This window comes from Physella acuta, unplaced genomic scaffold, assembly GCF_028476545.2.
Source record: "Physella acuta isolate Inbredline_101_S28 unplaced genomic scaffold, ASM2847654v3 ptg000216l, whole genome shotgun sequence".
Classification (NCBI taxonomy): domain Eukaryota; kingdom Metazoa; phylum Mollusca; class Gastropoda; family Physidae; genus Physella; species Physella acuta.
Genome location: NW_026731735.1, coordinates 222,839 through 249,376, shown reverse-complemented (window position 1 = coordinate 249,376; position 26,538 = coordinate 222,839). Strand labels below are relative to the sequence as shown.

The 26,538-nt window shown below is 35.8% G+C and overlaps 2 protein-coding genes and 1 long non-coding RNA gene across 4 annotated transcripts; 1 reads left to right on the top strand and 2 right to left on the bottom strand.

The window, feature by feature from the left end:
* The first annotated feature begins 177 nt into the window (after window positions 1-177).
* On the top strand, window positions 178-8,994 carry LOC131937647 (centrosomal protein of 70 kDa). 2 transcript variants are annotated; one of them, XM_059295238.1, is made up of 20 exons: window positions 178-232; window positions 740-796; window positions 982-1,081; window positions 1,328-1,454; window positions 1,805-1,901; window positions 2,408-2,581; window positions 2,812-2,897; window positions 3,635-3,679; window positions 4,034-4,102; window positions 4,252-4,327; window positions 4,443-4,531; window positions 4,675-4,752; window positions 4,857-4,968; window positions 5,394-5,492; window positions 6,228-6,353; window positions 6,975-7,157; window positions 7,362-7,533; window positions 7,746-7,860; window positions 8,140-8,219; window positions 8,470-8,994. In XM_059295238.1, the coding sequence occupies exons 1-20, from the start codon at window positions 203-205 to the stop codon at window positions 8,529-8,531; spliced, it is 1,977 nt and encodes a 658-aa protein (XP_059151221.1). In that variant the 5' UTR covers window positions 178-202; the 3' UTR covers window positions 8,532-8,994. The 2 variants fall into 2 exon arrangements, with proteins under 2 accessions (XP_059151221.1, XP_059151222.1); XM_059295239.1 differs by lacking the exon at window positions 3,635-3,679.
* A 197-nt stretch (window positions 8,995-9,191) lies between these two features.
* LOC131937649 (uncharacterized) lies at window positions 9,192-15,283 on the bottom strand. The gene is made up of 3 exons (XR_009386243.1): window positions 15,077-15,283; window positions 11,404-11,445; window positions 9,192-9,646 (listed from the first exon to the last, which is right to left on the bottom strand). It is a non-coding gene; the product is annotated as an uncharacterized LOC131937649 (long non-coding RNA).
* Window positions 15,284-17,647: 2,364 nt separating this feature from the next.
* LOC131937652 (cytochrome c oxidase subunit NDUFA4) lies at window positions 17,648-26,418 on the bottom strand. Its single transcript, XM_059295246.1, has 4 exons — window positions 26,279-26,418; window positions 24,964-25,052; window positions 18,580-18,640; window positions 17,648-17,930 (listed from the first exon to the last, which is right to left on the bottom strand). Exons 1-4 carry the CDS (start codon window positions 26,318-26,320, stop codon window positions 17,868-17,870), a joined length of 255 nt encoding a protein of 84 aa, XP_059151229.1. The 5' UTR covers window positions 26,321-26,418; the 3' UTR covers window positions 17,648-17,867.
* Window positions 26,419-26,538: the final 120 nt, after the last annotated feature.

Here is a 26,538-nt window from a genome sequence, read left to right as displayed (position 1 = left end):
TAAAAGCAAACCACGTAAACGTAATATTTATATAGATTCTAGATCTAGCGACGAAAAAAAACTAGGTGTATGAATACATGTAATATTTTGAAAGTTTTTTTTTGTTCGGACATATTGTGAAATGTAGATCTAAGTGCTGGTACAAATTTTATCAATATCTAAGTTACTCATCCATTACTTTGTACTTACATTTGTTTACAATATGGCTGACTTTGAGTACGGATTTCATTCGGTTAGATGCTTAAATGTTTATTGTTTTAAAAAACGTTAATATTTGTAGGCGTTTGTTTACTATTAATCATGCCATATTATATTCTTAATTAATTGCTATAATATATCTATAGACATGACCCGCTAGACTCTAGTAGAGTCTAGTTCTTTAAAAATTTTGCAGTTTAAAAAATCTTTCAAATTTCATGTCAAGTCTTGACATGAACATTGTCATTCTGTTAACTTGAACTACTAGATCTAGGCCCTATAGAATCTAATATCTAATTTAATGTTTTATTTTTAATATCACTGTGTATGATTTAATGTTTGAATGGTCAAACTAGTATATTATACCATCAGTATATTTAAGTATATTAGATAGGGCTACTTTACAAATGAACTTAGACTTAGTAATTACTTAGTATCACTTAGGCTCTTAGCTTAGGCCTAAAAAGTATTTATGTTTTATCTATTACTCAGTTTATGATAAGAACATAGTAAACAAAATATTGTTGTTCTTGTATTGCAGGATACTCCAGATGAAGAGTCTTCTATATACAGTGATGGCTTACCTCAACACTCACAAGTATGAAACTAAATAGTAAATAATACTAAATATTATATATATAACTATAACACACTGAAAAACTCTAGGACATCTGTCTTGTCGTAGTTAGTCAAAATAATTTCTTATAAATTGTAACTTAACCTAAACACCAGATGTGTTATACATTCTGTAATTTTAACTATGTTGAAATGTTCAATCTGTAGAAAGAAATCCATGAATGGATGGAAGTTAACAGAAAACTAAGGAAAAATGGTTTACAGTCTGTTCGTGTTCTTTCATCACATGACATCCCTGTTCATTCAGGTGAAATTTTCTTTGAATTAAATAAAACAATTATTTAAAGTTTATGCAATGTATATTTTAATGCACACTTGTTTTACAATTGCAAAACTTGACTTGAAAATGTATGGTAATTTGAAATATAACAATCTATCATAGGTTCATATAATGCTTACAATGCAACAGTTAATAAATTCCAGCAATATATGCTTTATTCTTGTCTTTTAAAACACTAGATTTGTACTAATAACTCATTTTTTTTAAAATCAGGTCGTTATGTCTGTTTCGATTTGGAATCCAGCCACTCTCTTAGATCTTCTATTATAACACTTATCAATGAAAGTGATCGTAAAGAAAAGAAGATGCAAGATCTGCTGAAGAAGAATTCAGAACTTCAGTTAGTTTTATTTTATTTACTTTATCATTTTAGGCTATTTCTAAGCCTAGAAATCACTATCACTAAAAGTTAAAGGTTTCCTCTTAAGATGCTAAACATATTATCTGCATAGCCAATTGTGCAGCTAGGTGCAGCTAGGTTCTTCCGTACTGTTTACAGGGACAATGATTTGTTTGTAAAAGCTCCCAAAAACAGAAGTGTAGAAACTTTGTGAGCATCCTGAAGTTTGATAAACTAAGTAAATTTTTTATGTCCACTAATGCTCATAGGTCAGTTGTTCATTATATTAAGAGTTATAGTTTTGTCTCAAATTTTAAAAATACTGGTAACAACAAATAACTCTATTATAGGAAAGAAACTGAGCAGTTGGTGGAGGAACTTGAATTGGCCAACACAAAAGCTAAAGATGTAAAAGTAATGCTGGAATGTTCCAGAGCTCGGGTGCAGGTAAGACCCCTTTTATAAAGACTTTTTTTTTCTAGTCTGTTGGTGTTGTACTGATAGGTGCTACTTAAACCAACATCTTGTACTTAATAAAACATGATTACTAGTGACAGTCAGTGCTAATATTGGTTCTATAGCATTTTTGTCCAAACTCTGTTTTGAGCAGACCAGCAGAGTCGGATTCCAGTGTGTAAAATAGGTAGCATCTTTAGATCCTGAATCTTTTATGGGCCCCTTGAAAGGGTTATTTATAGCTTTTGTTGTCTGGCATAAATAATTTATATTAAGTTATTCATTATCTAATTTTTCTTAAAGGTTTGAGTAATAAATGTCTAATCCATTATTTTAGAATTTCTGTTTTCTATTTGTGCTTTACCCTAACAAGGAAATCTATTTTAGTCTACATAGGATAAAGTTTTAGCCTGTTTTTTTTAATTTTTCATATTGAAAAAGTTGTATTTCGTGTAAATTCAGACAAAAAAAAAACAGTTTTTATGTGTTTTATTTAGAATCTGGAGGAAGAAAAATCAAGATCAACATCTCAGTACGCAGATGAAGACGAAAGACTAAGAAACACTAAATCATCAATAGCAAATAAGTGTAGGACTCTTGAAGCTAAAGTCATGGAGCAAGAAAAAGAATTAGATCGTTTGCGAAGGGAGGTTTACATTTTTGCCCAAGAGGTTTGACTGTATTTTAAAATCGTATTTTGTTAAAAAAAAAATAATAAGGGTAGATAATTATGAGAATTTATAAATGCTTTGGAAATCTAATTTTTTTATGTTTGGTCACAATATATCAATAGAATAAAATTAAGTAATAAAATAACTGCAACATTAGTTTTTATTAATTGTTTTTAAACCAGTTAAAGCCAGAAATAAACTTATTTCATTTGTTTATTTTAATAAATCAGGGTGAAAGCAGAAAAAAAAGGCAGAAACAGGTGTTTTTGGATTTCAAAAAACGAGCACCTCGATCGCAGTCAGCTGTGGACCAGAAGTATGTTGCAATTGTTCAATACACATTTTATACAATGCAGTATTTATAATTCTAAATAAATAATAGTTAACATCCCCTTATATAAACAGTATTAAGTAACTATCTGGTATTTGTTTTATTAAATTTTATCACCTTCTTTAAAATTTGATAATATTATTGGTCATAGACTGGATTTTTAAATTTAGGGATCCTTCTTCTTCTTCTTCGTTCTTAATTATTAGTGTTGAAGGGGATCGAGATTTATCTGCCAGTGGGTTTGAACTCTAGACTTTGTTCGAATTTATTAACCATGAGCTTTTTGCCGACTCGACCACGCCTCCAACACAATTAAGCGTTACGTGTCAACTGGTTATGCGCCATTGAGGCCATTGACTCCGATTTCAGCCTGCTTTTCTTTTTGGATTTGCTTCCATAGCCTTTGTCCAACCAAGAACAATCTACAAGGCAGTAGTTGTTTAATTTTGGAGTTGTCTCTCCTAGAAGAGTGGCTGTCCCCAGCTAACGAGCCTCATCTGCCCGAGGGTTCGAACTAGAGACTTTTCGGTTTAGCAACCATGAGCTTTACCGACTCGACCAGGGATCCAATTTTTCCTCCTTTTACTTTTAATATCAGAATATTCATATTTATAAATTTTTTTTTTTCTAACTTGTTATATTATTCCCAGTCAGATGTTTTCCCAAATCATGATCAACTAGTTTCCTATGTGATATCAATAAATTTTTATTCTATCAAAAAGCTACAACAGAGTAGACCATTATCCCCGCTCATGTCGGAATATGTTGTAAGGGCTTTGTCCTTATCCCTGTTCATGGTGTTTCACATTTTATAAAAATTTTCTTTTTGTAAACAAACTTTGTTAGTTCTAACTTTTGACACAGTTTGTCACTTCAAAAATATTTTTTAAATTATATTTATAATCTATTTTTAAAATAATATTTAATGCAATACTTCTGTAAATAAATTCTTTTCACTGCAGTCTTACTATACACATCCAAGCCAAAAAAAATCACAAATTTAATTCTTATACTGTTTTGTGTGTTAGTTTATTGAAATTAATATAGAATTTTACCATTTATTATTCCAGATATTGAAAAATCTTTAACTGAATGTATCTAATTATCTAATCTATTTTTAGGTTGCTAGACATTATTGATTCTTATGAAAGCCAAATATACTCACTACAGAAACAATTAGACGCCTTTAGGTAATGTTTCCCATCATCTCCTTACTAAAAACATGATAGGTTCTAGTTTTTATTTAGCTGTATTCGAAGTCTGGACAGTATTAAGTGAATCACTATTGTCACTGTTTTAATACATGTTTATTTATATTCTGTCATTGTCATTTTTGCAGAGACACTGATAAGTCATTTACTGTAGACAGAGCATATGCAACACAGCCTTCTTCAAATTTTAAAGGGATGATAAGGGTAAATGTACTTTTTTTTTCTACGCAAAGCCAAAAGCTATTTTATGATTTAGCTTTTTAAATATTTTCTAGTTTTGTAGGTTTTATAATTTAACTTTTTTTTTTAACAAATTTAGTCTTATGAGCGACAGATTAAAGAAAAAGACAAGAAGATAAAAGAACTTGAGGAAGAAAAAGATATCTTTAAGTTGGATGTGGGATTAAGGTTTGTTTGTTAAATTTAATTATGGTAATAATTGCCAAACTTTTTAAAACTGGAGATTTAATAATAGTGGCCATCTGTGAGTTTATAAATAATGTAATAGAATTTTTTAAAATTATATAATTAATGAAAACATTTTTTATCAGACCAGAATTGACAGACTACAGACTGCAAACGCAGAGGGTGAAGAAATTAGAGCAGTTGCTTCATCGCCATAATATCAGGTACCAATTCAACCACAGCTTGCTTGCTGTAATAACATTTAGGCTTAGACACTGACAACATAGCTCATATTGTATTGTTGAATTTTAACTGTTTTTTGTAACAGTATACCAGGAGAGAAATCCAATAAAGACCCATTTATACAGAGAAAAAAATTTAGCACAAGATTAGAAGACTTAGACTTTTTACCCCTGGAACAGTGCCAGTACTACCTCAAGGTAGGTTAAAAGGCTAATTTTTCTGTCATTTGAAAAGGATGAGTTACATTTAGTAAAGTATAGGACCATCTTGTGTTTACTTTGGCATTATTATATTTTACAAACAGTTATTTGAACGCCTTAAAAGGCCAATATACAGAAAAAGTTCTTATTGCAAAGAGCTTGCAGCAGTATGGTTTGCCAGGATCTGTAGCCAGATGTCTGCCTCAGCACTGAAGCCCTTATGGTCATCAGTTTTGGTTTTAATACATAACCAGCTTAGCTGAGTTTTTTTTTTAGATATGGATGTATTTTATTTCTTGAGATTTTTACCTCTCATTTCTTGAGTAATGTGAATGTTGTAATTGTACAAAAAAATTATAGCATCACTTAGATAGAATGTTGTTGTCCAGCCAGCAAAATAATTGTCATCTCTTGCCTCTCAGAATGTTTGTAAAGAGTGTGGGACTGACAACCTGGACTGCCTGACAGATGTTATCCAAGAGCTGAAGGATGAACGTAACTCTGGTGGGCGTTTTCATCAGGTGCTTAGATTGCTCTTACCTTAATGTTATGACTGTGTTTGTGGTATGAGGTGCTTATTTTCTCTGAACTGAGTGTGCTGTTTTTTAATGAGGTGCTCGTGTGCTGTTTTTTATGATGTGTTCATTTTACTCTTACCTTAATGTGATGGGGACGGAGTGGTCTAGTGGTAGAGAGCTGGACTGCTAACCCGTAAGTCTCGAGTTTGAATCCGGGTTCAAGTCAGTAGACTTTCCCTGAGTCCACCCAACCCTGATGGGTTAGGGAAAGTAAAGGCGGCTGGGCATAGTGGTGACCACGCTATCTCTTCATATGCCGAAGTCTCAGACACAAGTGAACTCTACTTCACTTGCCCTATAGACCATCAGGTTTGAAAAGAGAACTTTAATGTGATGACTGTGTTTGTTGTATGAGGTGCTAATTTTCTGTAAACTGAGTGTTTTTTTTTTATGATGTGCTAAATTTACTCTTACCTGAATGTTTTTGTATGGGGTGCTCTTACCATAATATGGTGACAATGTGTTTGCTGTATAAAGTGTCATTTTGCTCTTTCCATAATATGTCAATTTTTCTGTGATAAAATGTGGTCATCTTTTTCTGACTTTGAAAAAAGTCGACAATGTTTTTGTTGATTTGTTGCATGAAGCTATTATTTTGCTTTTACCTGGATGTTTTAGTGTTGACCACATGTTATTATACATATCTGTTGGAGCGTACACAATCTTTTTATTCTACAGTATTGCAAGGAGTTTGCAAATATAGTTGAAAGTTTAAATGACAAAAATCATAGAGGTCGCTCTTACAGTTATGACAAAAAAGTTTCTTTGATTTTAAGTGACAGTAACATGAAATACTACCTAGAGGTGAGTTTGATAACTTGTTTATTGTAATAATGGGCCTAATTACTTTCATTCTTTTACACAGGTGATTTGTTAAAATAGATTTTTTTAAATATGTGATTACCAACTTTAAAAAAAAGTTATTATGAAAATAATCATTAAAAATTGAAAATCTTCAAGATTTTGTGAAACAAAAATTTTGTTTTCTAGCTTTACAGTTATGATGTACTTAGTAATAAAAATCAAAGGTCCAAACATTTATTTCTTGTAATTTTTAGAAAAGTTTTAGTATACTGTTGCTTAGCCTATGTTCTGTTGTCTAACTTAATACATTTTAAAGTATGTTAACATCACTGGTTGTAGTATAAGTGTATGGTTAATTTTGTTTCTTTAGTTGGCAGTTACTGATAAGTACTGGTTTTTAAATTTGTAAAAAGTACTTGTATAAAAATGATCATTAGTTTTTTTTTAATCAATTACTTAGATAAGATATTTGATATGCATTTTGGTTAATGTTATAAAGAACTAGTACATTCAATTATTATTTTTTTTAATCAAGTAGGCAGTAAATGAATAGGAAGAAATGTTTTAATGTGTTTGGTCACCACCTCAAGTAAAATATTTTGTTTGATGTTGGGACACTAGGTGGTTGACAACTGGAAGAAGGACATTGCTGGACTGGGTGACCTACAGGATGCCATTAACCGCCTGCTGGATAAAGTTGTGCCCTGGGTCAAAGCCCACATGGAAGGAGATCACAGTGTGGATGAGATGGTGGAGCTTGTTGAGAGGGTGATCCATGCTGAGAAAAGTGAAATGAGACCACAGGTTTGCCTAGTCTTCTAACTTACGTGTTAAATGAGACAACACATTTGTATTTATTCCCTGTCTTATGTGTAAGATTACTGGTAATTTTTAGTTGACAAAATCTAATAATAGATAAGAGAATAATTGGGACAAATGTTTATGTTTGATAAACTAAACCATTCAATGAATACATTATTGGTATATGTGTATTTCCATAAACTACAGACTCTTATGGAAGAGGTTTCTAGGTCAACACTTGAAAGCATTGTCAGCCATTTCCAGACACTGTTTGATGTACCCAAAATTTCTGGGGTTTTTCCTCGCATGAATGAAATCTACAGAGTAATAGGAGAGTCTCGCAATGTTTTAAACACACTCAAAGACTTACTTGGCCTATGTAAGTATTGTGTGTCTTTTGTTAGTTTTTATTTCTGTGAAAAGTATGAGAAATAATTTTGGCTTTATTGTAATAAAAAGTGAAGGCAGCAGAAAAATTAACACACTTGCTTACAATTGTTATTTGTTGGGATATATTGAACAGATTTTTTTCAAATTTCAGGCTAAATTTTATTTCGTATTTGAGTTGAATTTTAATTTTTAAAAATTTAGCTCCAGATATTCACAACTCAGGCCTGGTTGATGCAGTTGGTCGACTGTTCCATGCACACAACTCTACCACAGCTAAACAGCTTAAGAAATTGATGCAGACTGATGACTTGAATGGGTACTTTTTTCTGTGTAACATTTTATAAGATCCATGCACATTATTAGATCTTCAACATTTGTTTTCTGTAAACTTAGTGCTCAATAAGATTTACTTGTATATATATTTTCTACCAAGAATTAAAAGCATCAATTAAATTTAATGTGTTACTGATCCTTATTTAGAATGTTTTTATAGAGGGCCCTACAAAATATGTAATAACAATGATATAGAAATAAAGTATACAGATTAGCATTGTACCAGAATGTCTTGTATCAATAAGGATTTATACATTTCCAGGATCATCAGAAGATTAGAAGAGCATTCAGAATTTTTTCCTGCTTTCCAAGGAATAATACACAAACTTTTTGATATCTTAGGTAAGTATTGTTTTTTTTTCATTATTGAAATTTTGAAAATTTTAACACAAACTAATTATTGAAGTAATTTCACTCAACTAAAGCAAGTATTGTAATCTAATGCTTCTTGTACTCCTCAGAGATAAAATTTTGATGTTTTCTATTTATTTAATTTATTGTAATGTTAATGTAGAATAAAAAGTTGAGTTTGTTTATTAAGATTACTTGTAAGCTTATTAACAATTTGAAAATTTTTAAATTCATTTTCAAGGTGTCGACAAAATGGATGAAATACTTCCAGCAGTTAGAGCGCTTAAACTTTTAGCCAAATAAACTCATAGACTAGAATAAAACCTTACAACTTTGTACAATCAAATAAAAATGGACAAATTTCAAAACTGGTGAAGATATGAGGTTTCTCCAAGTTTTTGTAGTGCTAGTTCCTGTTACCTATAACTGTTGTATTCATAGTTTTGTAATCCACCATCATGTATTTTACAGCTATTGATTTCAATATACCCCGAAAGTTTCATTTGTGTGGAGCGTTTGCTAATATTAAGTGAGAGTGGGAAGTGACTGTCTATTTTGAAAAAATGCTAACAATGGCAGAAGTTTGAATCTATTAATATCAAACCAATCCCCACAGTAGTTTGGTCTGACAAAGATCTTAAGATCAAGTAGAATCTTCTAATTTTCTCAAATAACTTCAATCTTCGTCCTCATAATTCTTTGAGCAGATTATTATTAAATCTCTTCCAATGTTGAAAGCTATTAAATCTCAATTTGAACTAATGGATTTTGTTTTATATCTTTTTATAAAAGCTAATAATCATAATAAAATAGTGACAATGCTTCAAGTTCAGCGTGCAGCAACTATTTTAAGTGTCTATTGAATCCAAATTAATTTTGATATAAATGCCACCTATAACTACTATAAACAAACATTTTTGATTAACCTATTCTTTTAAAAAATCAACAACAATAACACAAATGTATTGTTTATTCTATTTAATAACTTATTTATAATGAATTCATCTTATTTTACATTTTCTAATAAATTGTATGAAAAAATTTCATTTCTGTGTTGATTATTATGGAGACAACCATACATATAATATACAATTTTTTCACCCTTGTGCCACATCATAAACAAAAAAACCTAAGTAATGCTAATTTACTTTAGACATACCATTTTTGATGCAATGTTGTAACATTTTTGAAAGACCCTTCTATCAAACTATTTGGATTTATGGCACCTAAATATAAACTTACATTCCAATATTCATACAATTTGTATCAGGCAACAATTATTTATAACCATTAATGTGAGAGAAAACAAATCTGCATCAGGCCTTGAATAGGAATTAACCTTTGTATTCTATTCTTGATGGAATCTTTGACTGTGGTAGTGGTTTGGGTGCATAGACTTTTTCTTTTGGGCCGTAATACTTAAAAAAAATGTAAAAAGCCAAGATGAGTTAATAGCTTAGATTATTAGTACAATATTAGTTTTAAAATTATTCAAAACTAGACTTGGCTTACTGAATGAAATACATAGTCAGCTCTTTTGTTTTATTTTTGTTAATTCTGTGAACTCATTTAGACCAACCAAAGTTTTGCAATTCCCTACAGATACAGGTTAGGTCTATAAGCCTGTGCAGATGTTATGTAGGCAGATGTTATGTTAGGACTAGATGGGTACAATTTTTAGAGTTTATATAACTGATAAATGCTGCCATAGACAATTCCTTGCAAGCCAGAAAAAAGATACAGCTTATGGCTTATTTAATTTGGTCAATGACTAAAACTTGAAGGGATTATAGTATATACCTCCTTGCCAACAGTTACACAGTGAAAGGACAATATTATTTATTATATTGACTTCCCCTGGCTGTACAATAGGATTCTACATTACAAATTACAACAGGAAAAAGTGGATGTTGGATTGGCTACACATCAGGGCATCAGTATACTAGTGACTGGAGAATCATCACAACCAAGATGTCAAGAACAGGAGTGATTTCTGTGCACAGTTATGGGCCTAAAACTAAGGGAATGGTTAAATAATAACAATCTTCATTGTGAATTTTCTCAGTTTTCCCACCATGATCACCCAACCCTGTAAGTCAACATCATGCTCATATACATCATTACATAGACAACTATTATGTGTTCAGTAAATGCAGATATTTGGGATGGAAATTTACATTAATAAAAGTATTTTAGATTTTTACATAAAACAGAACTACATAGAAGCTGCCTTAACAAATCAGAAACATCTTTTTAAGTTTCATCAGAATGAAATAATAATCTATAATAATAGTTTCGCTGTCTGTGTATCTATCTATCTATGTATCTGACAAGAACGTTATAGAGAAAACACAAGCAGAGTAAAAACTTTCAAAGTAAAACAAAACGAAACGTGACGTCACATGGAGCATATAGTAGGAAAGAGTCGAAAGCCTGGAGAGTGCACACAACAATATGACGTCATTGATTCGAGTAAACAATAGATTTAAAATCCAATTTTGTCTAATCTGAGAAGTGCTTTGCGTGCAGATTTTCTTTCATGCAATTTTTCGGGTAGGGGCAAAGCCCCACACCCGCCAAAGAACGTCTAAGACGCCCTCCACCCCAACTCAAAAGAAATGTCGTCATCGATACTCTATAATAAAATTACCGCCTAATTAATGTGTCCAATCTAAAAAGTGGTTTGCTTGCAGAGTTTCTTTCATGCGAAGCCCATTATTGAAATTAGTTGCATGGTTTAGGAGTATGGCTGCAACTATATTTAGTATCAATGTGCAGTAACTACCTAGAGATCAAGATTAAATCCTATTAAATTTAAAGTACTGATTCTGGATAAAAATCCGTTTTCAATGTCATTTTTCGTTTACGGTTAAATTGAATTAAGGTGGTGATTTTGGTTTTAGTTTAGAGGAAATAGACAGCACTATCAACCTAGCGCCCGTTGTATCCTCAATGAGCCATTTTTCTCGTTATAAAGATTAATCTAACCAACTAGCTACATCATTGTACAGTTATAAAAAATGTGACAGTAAAATTTAGAATTTGATAACTTTAAAAACCCAGGTCAATACATGAAATTAGGCTAGTTGAATACGAGAATGAGCTTAAAAGTGAAAACTGGATGGTAGAATACTTAGCAGTTATTTAACAAAATTATTCTTTAACTTGTCCTTACCCACATGGCACCAGCCAGGCCAGCAAACGATAACGGGATGATCTGAAAATAGATTCACAAAAAAATTTTAAATCACAGAAAATCTTAAAAAAGATTGTAAAGTAATAAAGTAAAAAAAAAAATGTATTCACAATTTGGTAGTAATTACTAATAGTAATAATAACATGATGACAGAGGACGTCAGACAAGAGGGCTCATGGTAGCTAACTACAAAAGCCCAGAATTTGGACCCAGGCAAATGAAGCTTGGGACAACAACACTTGGGTGAACAAACACAACAGGCGCAAGTCCAGAAAGAAAAGCAGGCATAGCTTGTAAAATAACATTTGTTGGAACCAGGTTAATTAAAGCCCTAACCATAGATTAAGTTTTCATTTTTAAGTTTAGTTTCAGTATTCTTTATCTTCCAACTTTTTTTTTCATTTTTGTTAGATTCATTAGGTGCAAGTTCTGAATTAAAGATCTCTACGCTACAGATCGTAGGATATATCTCTAACAAAGTAACAGCACTTCTGAAAAATGTTCCTTTATTAATGTATATAAAATGAATGTATGTCTGTCTCAGTCTGTCTAATGCATTACAACACCATTCATTTGAATGCTCTGAAACTTTGGGAAGTTGATAATTGCACTCCAGGTGGTGTTTCAGCTATTAAAAAAAAATTTAGTTTATCAGAGTGGCAGCATCCTGGTGGTAGTATATGTTGGGGTGCCAGAGTTACCAAGCAGCTACATCAGTATATGGGGTATGTTATGCATCCTGCACCAGATCAGCCTCCAGGCTTCCCTATGAGCACTTTTCACATTCATTTTCAATAAAAGGCGTGCTAGATTGGATATAGTGGTCTACTACAATTGATGCATACTTTAAATCAGTTGGGTCTTCTGGCGCCCGAAATTCATTAAATTGAATCTTGAGTCAAATGCTCATTCTTCAAAGGGGCATCTTTGGGCAACCTGACATTCGTGTGACCTGGAGCGCCCCTGTTGTTTCATATGAGGACTACTACTATGGCCTAAAGAAAGTAGACTGTAAACAAGCTATATATTTTATATAATTATAATATACATCATATAGGGCCTAGATCTATAATAATCTATATATACAATTCTCTGTCACCCAACCATGCGGGACATCACCACCACACATGCACACCAACTCTCTAACTCTCCTACCGCCCCCTCCCGCATTTTCCAGATCATATAGCTATCACCACCACCATTCTCATCATTCTGGTGAGCTGTGGTTCACGCCAAATGTTTACAATCATAGAGCCAGGTTGAATGACGGCTATTAGGGACAGATAAGTTTCTAAATGATTATAAATTAAGGGGAGGTTACAAGTTCTGCTTGATCTTTGTTGTCTGTAAACTGTCATCACGGACGGCTGCTTTCAAAGGGGGGGGGGGGGGAATAATTATCCTTCACGAGCTACTGCGTTTTAAAGAAAAATATATTCAGTTGCAGCATTGGTAGTGTCAAAGCTGAGATTGAAAAAAAAACCAAAATCAATGGCTAAGTATATCAATATTATATTATTAAATATAATAGATCTAGGTCAGAAATTAACTTTAAACAGCAGTGTTTGCGAGCAAGATTTGCTATATAATTATAAACCATGGCCATCTGTCAATTAGAGTGGTTATCCCTGAATCTCCAACTATAATTTTACCAAAAAAACTTCGCTAGTCTTTATTTAGAATTTAGGCCCAGTTACTGAAAAGTTAATAATACAATTGATTAAAAACAGGTACATGAAAGAAACATTTTTGTAACTTTCAAAACATTATTACTCCTACTAAAAATGTGAAATAATTACTAATTAGCCTACTAAAATTTAATGAGTCTCCTTTTTTCACATTACTAGTCACTAGTCTCGGCTGAATTTACGTACCTAAATTATAGGCCTACTAAATATAATAGTAAAATGTCCTAAAACGATAGATTACAAAAATTTAGAAGTAGGCCCTATGGCTATGCCCTATTTAATTTATTCAATCATCATTGAATTTCAATCATTGGAATGATTGGATTCATTGGACAACTGACATTTTTATTTTTTAGGCCTTGGCCCCTAATTAATTATAATTAATTAATTATAGTTTATTATAGGCCTAGGCTTATTATAATAAAATGGTAATCTATCGTTTTAGGTACATAAAATCGCCCGCGGCTAGTAATGTACGAAAAAGTTACCTCATTGTCAAGGCTTTAATAGAAGTATATTGTGATATATTTGTGTCAAATATTATAGATACATGAATAATAAACCTAAATCAATGGCTAAATATATCAATATAAGCAAGAAATTAACTTTAAACAGCTGTGTTTGCGAGCAGGATTTGCTATATAAAAAGCGGCCATCTGTAAGTTAGAGTGGCTTCCCCTGAATCTTGCGCTATAAGTTTACAATAAAAAAAAATAAACAAGATGGCTGCTATAGTAAATGATCATGGGGTCATCCATAAATGACGTCACACTCGTAGGGGGGAGAGGGGGTCCGTAATTTTGTGACGATGTGTGATGAGGGGGAGGGGGTTCAGATGTTGTGACGTCACATTTTTGCATTATAAAAAAGCAATGTTAGAAAACGAATTTTAGACGTTATTTTGCATTTTAGATAACTGTTTTAATAAATTGTAATAGTTTAGACAAGATTTTGGAAAAATATCGATGTTTTAAAAAAATTCAACTGCAATTTTGAGGGGGGTTGTAGGTTGAGGTGTGATGTCATTTTAGGGGGGGGGTCTGACTTTTTGTGACGACGTGTGACGGAGGGGAGGGGGGGAGGTAAAAATCGTCAAAAAAAGCGTGACGTCATTTGGATGACCCCCCCATGGTTGCATCTGTTGGAAACATAGGTAATCTATCGTTTTGGGTACGTAAAATCGCCCGCGACTAGTAATGTGAAAAACAGGTGACTCCTTAAATTTTAATAATTATTTCACATTTTGAGGAGGATTTATGTTTTGAAAAATACAAAAATGTTTCCTTCTTTCATTTATGTACCTGTTTTTAAACAATTGAATTAAAACTTTTCAGTAATAAATGAAGACTAGCGATGTTTCCAACAGATGCAACCATGCTCATTTACTATAGCAGCCATCTTGTTTAAGTTTTTTTTTATAGCGGATATAGCGCGAGACAGGCGGAAGTCACTCTATTTTACAAATGGCTGCTGTTTATATAGCAAATCTTGCTTGCAAACACTGCTGTTTAAAGTTAATTTCTGGCATATATTGATATATTTAGCCATTGATTTAGGTTTATTATTCATTTATCTATAATATTTGACACAAATATATCACAATATACTTCTACTAAAGCCTTGACAATGAGGTAACTTTTTCGTACATTAATAGCCGCGGGCGATTTTACGTACCCAAAACGATAGATTACCGAAACATAGCTAGCTACTAGCTAGTCTTCATTTATTACTGAAAAACAGGTATATAAATGAAACAAGGAAATATTTTTGTATTTTTCAAAACATAAATCCTCCTCAAAATGTGAAATAATTATTAAAATTTAAGGAGTCACCTCTTTTTCACATTGCTAGTCGCGGGCGATTTTACGTTCCTAAAACGATAGATTACTTTAAAAATAAAATTACTAGAATCTACTAGATAATCTAGATTACCAATAAAATTAATAATTTAAGATGTTGCGTACCAATCTTTTGTTAAGCAAATAATTAAGAAGTGACATTGCGTGGTTTTAAACGTTTGTCTAAAGAAAAAAACAAATATGTAGATCTAGATCTAGAATCTAGATTTAGAGGTTGGTGTACAGTTAAGTTAGTAAATTGCGTTATATTATTTGTATGGTCTCTAGAATCTAGTCCTATCCTTTTGAAAGTTAAAACTGGGCTAAGTATCGCAATGATATTTATTTGCTGGCGTACGCCAGATTAAGAAAAAAAATCTATAACGTATCGTGACCAGTGACGGTGACTTAAAAAAATAATGATAAAACATTTTTATGGTAAATGGCAAGTTTTTATTTATTCAATAACAGAAAAAACACTAAATTAAAAAGAACATAATAAAAAGATTTTCTTTTAATATAACAATGCACAACTTATAGTTAGACCTATATGTCCAGGGCCGGCGCTACCCAAGCGAACTAGGCGGTTGCATAGGGCGCTATCCATAGGGGGGGGGCGCAAAAATGTGTAATCGCCATTATTACAAAGTACCTAATAATTAATAACTTTGATTATATTATATATATTATAAACAGGGTAATATACAAAGGCGTAGCAATCAATTGCTACTGTCAATTTGGCGCCCCCTCCCCAAATTAGGCCTACATATAGTTATTCAGGTTGGTGAAAATACCCTCTCCACCCCCTTCACCTCCGTCATTTGGAAAGATCGGGGCGCTTTTTACCAGTCACTTCTCCTTTATATTTTGGTGTCACACAAAAAATATGTCAGTAACAATTAAATAAGTCCGTAACGCCAAGTAGCAGTCAACATTTTTTTTATTTCGACTGTACATAATTCAGAAATGAGATTTTTATATTATTTACCACGTTTAGAGCCCCCTTTGGGTCGGCCCCTGTGTCGGCCGCCCCATCCGCCCTCCCCTAGCCACGCCTCTGTTAATATAATGAGATAATTATTGGAGCTAATTATTGTATTCACTCTAAATCTTTTAATTTCGATTATTTCAGATGATTATCTCATTTTAATGGTGATTTAGCGATCGATCTAGCACATGACGCGATCTAGCACATGACGCGACGTTGTAAAACATGTGCAATTTTGTTTTTTTAAATGGGCTTGTAAGTCGTTTTCTCTCACTTTGAATTAGAATTTGAAGTGAGTTAAAACAAATTAATATTCTATTATGCTTTCTTCGCTACGCCTCTGATACTTACTGACTGCTAACATTTAGAAACGTCGTTGAAACATAACGCTAATAAAGATATTGATCATCTTTGCAATGAGCTTCAAGTATAATCTACTCATAGATCTATATAAAATATAAAGTCACTCAAATACTGATAAAAGTGGTAGTATATTTATTTGAAGCTAAAATAACATTACCATAACGGCACTTCAGTTGATTAATTAAACATATTCCAATCTATATTTCTGACTAAATAATTAAAAAGTTTAGACCTTTGCTTATCTTTTTTTAGTCGAGATGTTTCCCAACTTTTGGAACCGTAATTTTTGTGTTTTCCCCTGTATGTTACCGTCATATTCAGGGGTGGGGGGGGGGGGGGGGCACTTAAATTTCTAAAGTAGGGCGGACACTGGTTAAAGTACATATTTTCTATACAAATGATATTTTTTTCTATTTTTTCCGGGGGGGGGGGGGGGCGGTGGGGGATAAAGAAAGCAGTGTTTCTTTCAGACTTGTTTCACCGGAGGGGGGGGGGGGGAGGGACGACTTAAAATTTTCAAGGGGTGGGGCGGACTATATTTAACGGGGAGGTCTGGCAGACATTGGAAAAAGTATATATTTTCTATTTCCTTCGCCCCCCCCCCCTCGAAGAGATGCCTAAAAGAAACTCTGGGGGTGGGGAGGTGGAAAATGCTCCGAGGGCAGTGCTCGCTAATCCTATTTGCAAGTTCTTTGAGTTAACCCTCTCCTTTTAGTGAACGCATATTCCAAATTCGAATTTTGTTTTGGCGTCGATCCTAGTTTTTGGTAGACCAGTGATATTATACTCTTTAAACTTGATTTGCTGAGCCAAAGCTAAAAACCCAAATTTAAACTCTTTTGTATGGGACTAAAAATCAAATTACCTCTGGCATCAATACGTTTTTAATTGTATACAATGATGTTGCAGAGGTGCCTGTAAATTCCCCCCCCCCCCGCTCCATTACCTACCAGATGAAGGCACCGTATCAATTTTTTTTTAGAGTTAGGAAATTTCTGATGGGTACCTTACACGCGTTAGGGTAAGTAATGCGTCTGGGCATAGTGCAGATCACACCATCCTTTCATATGCCGAGGTTAAAAAACCTTAAGAACTCTACTTCATCTACCCTATGAATCGTTTACTCATTAAGGTGAAATTTACTACTTTTGGTAGCGGGGTGGGTTAACGTGCACAATTCTAGAAATTTAATTGTGTTCTAACAAGCATCAAATTGATGATTCATTTAACACGTTATTTGTTTGAAATTAGATATTCTTGTGTTGTCATCAAAAATAAGCTTGGAGAACGTTCGAAAAATAGATATGGGTCAAAATGTATTTACAAGATTTGACAACAAACAGAAAGGCATTGTAATGTCACTTTATTAGTGCAGGCAATAAAACATAACTAGAATGACAATATTTTATTGATTCATTTTCTTTAAAAAAAAAAGGTTGCCCCCACACAAAACAAACTTATAGCTAAGGAATTTGCCTGAAAACATTATTATAATCATGCCATGTTTCTGTAAACGTAAGTACATGCTGGTGTGGCGAACTTCTTCCTATCATTCACCATCTTGGCTTATAGATCCGGCATGTCTTTTGGTTTACTCAGCTTGGAATAGTCGGTAGTCGGTGAGTAGAACTAGAAGGAATATTATGTATATAAATAAATAATTATATGCGCGCCTTTATATATATATATATATATATATATATATATATATATATATATATATATATATATATATATATATATATATATATATATATATATATATATATACATTTTCCGGGTAGAGTGGACGCTGGTAAAAGATATCGAGGGTATAGAGGACAAATGCAGTATGTCCACTTTTTGTGTGAAATTGATGTACATTTGTACTTATATTGTAAATAATACAAGCTACAAGAACACGTATGTACACTGTCAGAAAAGTAGAATACAAATATTTTATGAATGTTTAAACATAATATTTTGCACTATTTTAGTATTAAAATTAAAATGAGATTTATAAATTTATTTGTCTCGAGATTATGTTGTTGTTTTTTCTTTTTTGGACAATCTGCATTTGTCCTCTATCCCCTATATATTTTCTATATAAATTCTATTTCGTTCTATGCCTGAAAGAACCTCTGCTTGTGATCCGAACTCGGGTAGGCAGGATTTTGCTCTTTTATTTGACCACATATTTATTTATTTAGTTATATATTTATACTATATAGGGTTCAAAGGGATCAAATGCAATGCTCATAGAATCAAAGAGTAGAATCAATCAACATTAAATACATACCTTCGCCTGTTTGTTCCAGGGCCATTTCAAATTGGAAGTTCCCTCGTGTTTATTCGACCAGCTGTAGGTAGAAATACACACTTTTACATTTATCCCAAGTGCTAACGTATAAAGTAGAAAAACACACCTTCACATTTATCCCAAGTGCTAACGTGTACGTAGAAATACACACTTTTACATGTATCCCAAGTGCAAGCGTATAAAGATGAAAACACACTTTTATATCAGTCTACTTGCTAATTATCGCCGATATTAGACCTCATGTTATAGGTATTGTATATCTTCACGTGAAAGTAGACTATGTGGATCCCAACCCCTATAGGGCTGGTAAGTAGGTCACCAACCAGTTCTACGGCTCAATAAAACCTGCATGAGACATACAACTGGTTGATGACCTACTTACCAGCCCTATAGTTACATAACTTGCAATGACATTTCTCCCACCCCTCCCTCTGACACGAAAGACGACATAGCTTAGTAAATCAAAATGATCATGTGATTTATAAATAAACGATAGGAATCAAGTATGTTCGGGAGACGTTAATATATAACGCCACGCATTTTAAGATGCTTTACCCCCACACACCCGATAATTAAAGAAATCCCCCCCCCCTCCCAAGGACACCACACTCAAGTTTACCACTGTTAGGACTCGCTTTCGTTCCATTCAACAAAATGTTACACAGTTGCTGTCTAGCCCCACAAACCCTTCGACCATAGGGTAGCAACACATAAAATAAAACACACTGGGTGAACTCAACTCACAGACACAAGGGGTGAACTCAACTCACTGACACACGGACCCGGGCTTCTAGACTATTCTAACCTGACCTACCAATGACCCGTAAAAACTACTTTTTTTCCAAATATGCAACATATTTTAAACAAGAAGTGCGATAAAACGGCTAAAATACAGTTTAAAAATAAATAAATACAACAGTGGACATCACACAGTGAGCCCTCTTCTTCTCTCATCGCACATTATGCCCTGTTCCTCCATCATCACACATTATGCCATGTTCCTCCATCATCACACATTGTGCCATGTTCCTCCATCATCACACATTGTGCCATGTTCCTCCATCATCACACATTGTGCCATGTTCCTCCATCATCACACATTGTGCCATGTTCCTCCATCATCACACATTGTGCCATGTTCCTCCATCATCACACATTATGCCCTGTTCCTCCATCATCACACATTATGCCCTGTTCCTCCATCATCACACATTATGCCATGTTCCTCCATCATCACACATTGTGCCATGTTCCTCCATCATCACACATTGTGCCATGTTCCTCCATCATCACACATTGTGCCATGTTCCTCCATCATCACACATTGTGCCATGTTCCTCCATCATCACACATTGTGCCATGTTCCTCCATCATCACACATTGTGCCATGTTCCTCCATCATCACACATTATGCCCTGTTCCTCCATCATCACACATTATGCCCTGTTTCTCCCCACACATTGTGCCCTGTTCCTCCATCATCACACATTATGCCCTGTTTCTCCCCACACATTGTGCCCGGTTCCTCCATCATCACACATTATGCCCTGTTCCTCTTTATCACACATTATGCCCTGTTCCTCCATCATCACACATTGTGCCCGGTTCCTCCATCATCACACATTATGCCCTGTTCCTCCATCATCACACATTATGCCCTGTTCCTCCATCATCACACATTATGCCCTGTTCCTCCATCATCACACATTATGCCCGGTTCCTCCATCATCACACATTGTGCCCGGTTCCTCCATCATCACACATTATGCCCTGTTTCTCCCCACACATTGTGCCCTGTACCTCCATCATCACACATTATGCCCTGTTTCTCCCCACACATTATGCCCTGTTCCTCTTTATCACACATTATGCCCGGTTCCTCCATCATCACACATTGTGCCCGGTTCCTCCATCATCACACATTATGCCCTGTTCCTCCATCATCACACATTATGCCCTGTTCCTCCATCATCACACATTATGCCCTGTTTCTCCCCACACATTGTGCCCGGTTCCTCCATCATCACACATTATGCCCTGTTCCTCCATCATCACACATTGTGCCCGGTTCCTCCATCATCACACATTATGCCCGGTTCCTCCATCATCACACATTGTGCCCGGTTCCTCCATAATCACACATTATGTCCTGTTCCTCCATCATCACACATTATGCCCTCTTCTCTCATCACACATTATGCCCTGTTCCTCCATCATCACACAGTGTGCCCTGTTCCTCCATCATCACACATTATGCCCTCTTCTCTCATCACACATTATGCCCTGTTCCTCCATCATCACACATTATGTCCTGTTCCTCCATCATCACACATTATGCCCTCTTCTCTCATCACACATTATGCCCTGTTCCTCCATCATCACACATTATGTCCTGTTCCTCCATCATCACACATTATGCCCTCTTCTCTCATCACACATTATGCCCTGTTCCTCCATCATCACACATTGTGCCCTGTTCCTCCATCATCACACATTATGCCCTGTTCCTCCATCATCACACATTATGTCCTGTTCCTCCATCATCACACATTATGCCCTGTTCCTCCATCATCACACATTATGCCCTGTTCCTCCATCATCACACATTATGCCCTGTTCCTCCATCATCACACATTATGCCCTCTTCTCTCATCACACATTATGCCCTGTTCCTCCATCATCACACATTGTGTCCTGTTCCTCCATCATCACACAGTGTGCCCTGTTCCTCCATCATCACACATTATGCCCTGTTCCTCCATCATCACACATTATGCCCGGTTCCTCCATCATCACACATTGTGTCCGGTTCCTCCATCATCACACATTATGCCCTGTTCCTCCATCATCACACATTATGTCCTGTTCCTCCATCATCACACATTATGCCCTCTTCTCTCATCACACATTATGCCCTGTTCCTCCATCATCACACAGTGTGCCCTGTTCCTCCATCATCACATATTATGCCCTGTTCCTCCATCATCACACATTATGCCCTGTTCCTCCATCATCACACATTGTGCCCGGTTCCTCCATCATCACACATTATGCCCTGTTTCTCCATCATCACACATTATGCCCTCTTCTCTCATCACACATTATGCCCTGTTCCTCCATCATCACACATTGTGTCCTGTTCCTCCATCATCACACAGTGTGCCCTGTTCCTCCATCATCACACATTATGCCCTGTTCCTCCATCATCACACATTATGCCCGGTTCCTCCATCATCACACATTGTGTCCGGTTCCTCCATCATCACACATTATGCCCTATTCCTCCATCATCACACATTATGTCCTGTTCCTCCATCATCACACATTATGCCCTCTTCTCTCATCACACATTATGCCCTGTTCCTCCATCATCACACAGTGTGCCCTGTTCCTCCATCATCACACATTATGCCCTGTTCCTCCATCATCACACATTATGCCCTGTTCCTCCATCATCACACATTGTGCCCGGTTCCTCCATCATCACACATTATGCCCTGTTCCTCCATCATCACACATTATGCCCTGTTCCTCCATCATCACACATTATGCCCTGTTCCTCCATCATCACACATTATGTCCTGTTCCTCCATCATCACACATTATGCCCTCTTCTCTCATCACACATTATGCCCTGTTCCTCCATCATCACACATTGTGTCCTGTTCCTCCATCATCACACATTGTGCCCGGTTCCTCCATCATCACACATTGTGCCCGGTTCCTCCATCATCACACATTATGCCCTGTTCCTCCATCATCACACATTGTGTCCTGTTCCTCCATCATCACACAGTGTGCCCTGTTCCTCCATCATCACACATTATGCCCTGTTCCTCCATCATCACACATTATGCCCGGTTCCTCCATCATCACACATTGTGTCCGGTTCCTCCATCATCACACATTATGCCCTGTTCCTCCATCATCACACATTATGTCCTGTTCCTCCATCATCACACATTATGCCCTCTTCTCTCATCACACATTATGCCCTGTTCCTCCATCATCACACAGTGTGCCCTGTTCCTCCATCATCACACATTATGCCCTGTTCCTCCATCATCACACATTATGCTCTGTTCCTCCATCATCACACATTGTGCCCGGTTCCTCCATCATCACACATTATGCCCTGTTCCTCCATCATCACACATTATGCCCTGTTCCTCCATCATCACACATTATGCCCTGTTCCTCCATCATCACACATTATGCCCTCTTCTCTCATCACACATTGTGCCCGGTTCCTCCATCATCACACATTGTGCCCGGTTCCTCCATCATCACACATTGTGCCCGGTTCCTCCATCATCACACATTATGCCCTGTTCCTCCATCATCACACATTATGCCCTGTTCCTCCATCATCACACATTATGCCCTGTTCCTCCATCATCACACATTGTGTCCTGTTCCTCCATCATCACACATTATGCCCTGTTCCTCCATCATCACACATTATGCCCTGTTGCTCCATCATCACACATTATGCCCTGTTCCTCCATCATCACACATTATGCCCGGTTCCTCCATCATCACACATTGTGCCCGGTTCCTCCATCATCACACATTATGCCCGGTTCCTCCATCATCACACATTGTGCCCGGTTCCTCCATCATCACACATTATGCCATGTTTCTCCCCACACATTGTGCCCTGTACCTCCATCATCACACAGTATGCCCTCTTCTTCCCTCATCACATATGCCCTGTCCCTCATCACAAAATAGCAAAAGTCTGATCCCCCTCCCTATAGAGCGTGATTTTTTTATGAACGACCCAGTCAGAGAGAATGTTTGGCATTACTCACATGCTATATAATACAGAGAGGTGATAAGGTAGTTAAACATTTTGTCTATATTGTATGCTATATGGGGGGGGGGGGGTGTCAAGAGCCGTGTAACAGCCTATAAGATTTTGCTGATATTGATACGATTTCCACTGCTAGTTAGCTGTTTATTTTTAATTTCCCGAATAGATGCAGGAATTGCGTCTGTAATTTTAATAAGTTCATGAATTATGACAAAATACTTCGCGTGGAATAATCTAACAGTTGTTTCATGAAAATGTTGCAGTTAAACATACTTTGTATAGCTCATTGTTTTATTGGGTATTAAAAAATTGTGTCCTGTAAAACGGCTTGTAAAATCGTTACACAACATTTAAGGGGTTAGGGTTGTGTGTAAAAATGTTAATATTTCGATTAAATTCAATATTTTTTTTACATTTTATTCATAAGAATAATTTCAATTGCAACAAGTTACAGTTGAAATAAAAAAAATAACGTTACTGAAAATATGCAAGCTAGTTAACAACAGAAGTACGCCTATAACACCAAATTTTTAAAAATTAGAATAAAGAAAATTAAAGCTGTTATATAACGTTACTTTATAACATCCCCTACTTAAGTGAACACAATTAAAGATAATTACAAACGACTTAATCCCAGAGGCGTAGCGACCCTTCCCGGCGCCCGGGGACAAACTTTTCGATTTGCACCCCCTCAAGATTTCGATTTGCACCCCCCTCAAGATTTCGATTTGCACCCCCCCCCCGTCAAACTTTTGATTTGCACCTCTCTCAACCTTTCAATTTATTTTTCCAACCCATTTTGGCGCCCCCTAAGGTTGGCGCCCGGGGACATATGTCCCCCCCGCCCCCTCGCTACGCTACTGCTTAATCCTGGAGTAGGACTGTCGAAAGAGAAGCAAGTGCTGCTGGGACTACGTGGGCTCAACTAAAGAGAGCTGCCCGAAATAGTCTGATGGAGAGGAGAAGCTGCAGCCCTTTGCTTTTCAGGAACTTCAAAGGCATAAGACCAGAGTTTCTTCCAGGCATCTCTTCTACCCCCCCCCCCCCCCCCGAACGAAATGAAATTTATATAGAAAATATATACTTTTAACAGTGTCCGCCCCCCCCCCCGAAGAAAGTCTACCGCCCCCCCCCCCCCGAAAATTTCAAGTGCCTCCCCCCCCCCCCTCCGGAGAAAAAAGTCTGGAAGAAACACTGCATAAGACAAACTACACACTGTGTCACAGCATGCATGTACGATAACGTAACTAGTCCAAAATCTAACCCTAACCTAAGCAACGTCTTGAGAGTGCTCATGTAATAATCACCAATACCAGTGCTATTAATACGACAGTGAAGCAAATGGTCAAGGGGTTAAACCATCAAACCAACACTCGGGATTTCGATGTGATGGGGATTGCAATGGGGTGGGATTGGCCGTGATGGATTCCCCGCATGAGATGTAAACTCCTTCTTCCTCCTCCCTCTTCAAGCACTGGCACAAAAAACAAACATGGCATATCACTGTGAAAGACACAAGTTAGGCTAGGTCCTAAAGCAAGACTTACGCCACATCCGGGTTTCTTGTAGCTGTACGGAAAAGACAGAAAGACGACAAGGTTACTCCGTACACAATGACGCCATACACGGGAATCAGCTGAAAATATAAACAATAACATCAGCTGAAAATAAACAATAACATCAGCAGAAAATAAACAGTAAACAATAACATCAGCAGAAAATAAACAGTAAACAATAACATCAGCAGAAAATAAACAGTAAACAATAACATCAGCAGAAAATAAACAGTAAACAATAACATCAGCAGAAAATAAACAGTAAACAATAACATCAGCAGAAAATAAACAGTAAACAATAACATCAGTTGAAAATATAAACAATAACATCAGCAGAAAATATACAGTAAACAATAACATCAGCAGTAAATAAACAGTAAACAATAACATCAGCAGAAAATATACAGTAAACAATAACATCAGCAGAAAATATAAACAATAACATCAGCAGAAAATATAAACAATAACATCAGCAGAAAATAAACAGTAAACAATAACATGAGCTGAAAATATATCATAAATCAAGGGTTGTCCATGATACAATTTTACCCTACCCCCAGTGAGTGGCGTAACAGATCAGCTGGGGGTACTATGGAGATTAAAAGACTGGGGTACCTTACCCCGAAACATTCGTAGAATTTTGGGGCACTAGGAGCAGCAGATATGAAGTATACGCGCGAATACCTTCGAAAACATAGATGTATAGGAAAACATATTCAATTACTCACAATGTAGGTCTATATTTAATTTGCAGTGAAACAATCAATCAACAGCAATTAAATTTCATTGTAGACTAGGCCGCCAGTCAACATGGGCTACAACACTAACCAGGGCGCCAGTCAACACCACAACACTAACCAGGGCGCCAGTCAACACCACAACACTAACCAGGGCGCCAGTCAACACGTACTACAACACTAACCAGGGCGCCAGTCAACACGTACTAAAACACTAACCACGGCGCCAAAAAACATTTGTTACAACATTAACCAGGGCGTCAGTCAACACGTACTAAAACACTAACCAGGGCGCCAAAAACAGTTGTTACAACATTAACCAGGGCGCCAGTCAACACCACAACACTAACCAGGGCGCCAGTCAACACCTACTACAACACTAACCAGGGTGCCAGTCAACAGCTACTACAACATTAACCATTTCGCCAGCAACATCTACGCGAAGTGATCTTGACTACCATGCACACTTTTCATTGGTTAAAACGTAAGAGCTCTGAGGTGACAAAGTTGAGGTGAAACGCGAGTAAATGTATAACAGCCAACACAGTGACACTTTGATGTATACATACGCTGTAGTGTTCTTTCAACGATTTCCAGGTCATCCCTTTCATGTTTAGAGTTTGTAGCTGGTAATTAGACGATCTGCAAACTACAGACGCTCGTTTGTAGTAAACCACAGACTAAGGACGTCACAGAGAAGCTGCCAGATTTTTTTCTGTTTCTATATCAAACTTTGAATTTACAATATGCAGCTATAAAATTATGATTAAGTACAGAAATGCTTTTTCTTTTTTAAGCGGGTATCAGAAATAAAAATATTTTAGTTTAG

Excerpts from the sequence above, each read along its gene's own strand:
- LOC131937647 (XM_059295238.1), top strand. The coding sequence starts at position 203 with ATGGCTGACTTTGAGTACGGATTTCATTCG. Across the intron at positions 233-739 it reads TTGAGTACGGATTTCATTCG|GATACTCCAGATGAAGAGTC; the intron begins GTTAGATGCTTA and ends CTTGTATTGCAG. Across the intron at positions 4,753-4,856 it reads CTTCATCGCCATAATATCAG|TATACCAGGAGAGAAATCCA; the intron begins GTACCAATTCAA and ends TTTTTGTAACAG.
- LOC131937652 (XM_059295246.1), bottom strand. The coding sequence starts at position 26,320 with ATGAAAGGGATGACCTGGAAATCGTTGAAAGAACACTACAGC. Across the intron at positions 25,053-26,278 it reads CGTTGAAAGAACACTACAGC|CTGATTCCCGTGTATGGCGT; the intron begins GTATGTATACAT and ends TTATATTTTCAG. Across the intron at positions 17,931-18,579 it reads CCTGGAACAAACAGGCGAAG|TTCTACTCACCGACTACCGA; the intron begins GTATGTATTTAA and ends TATTCCTTCTAG.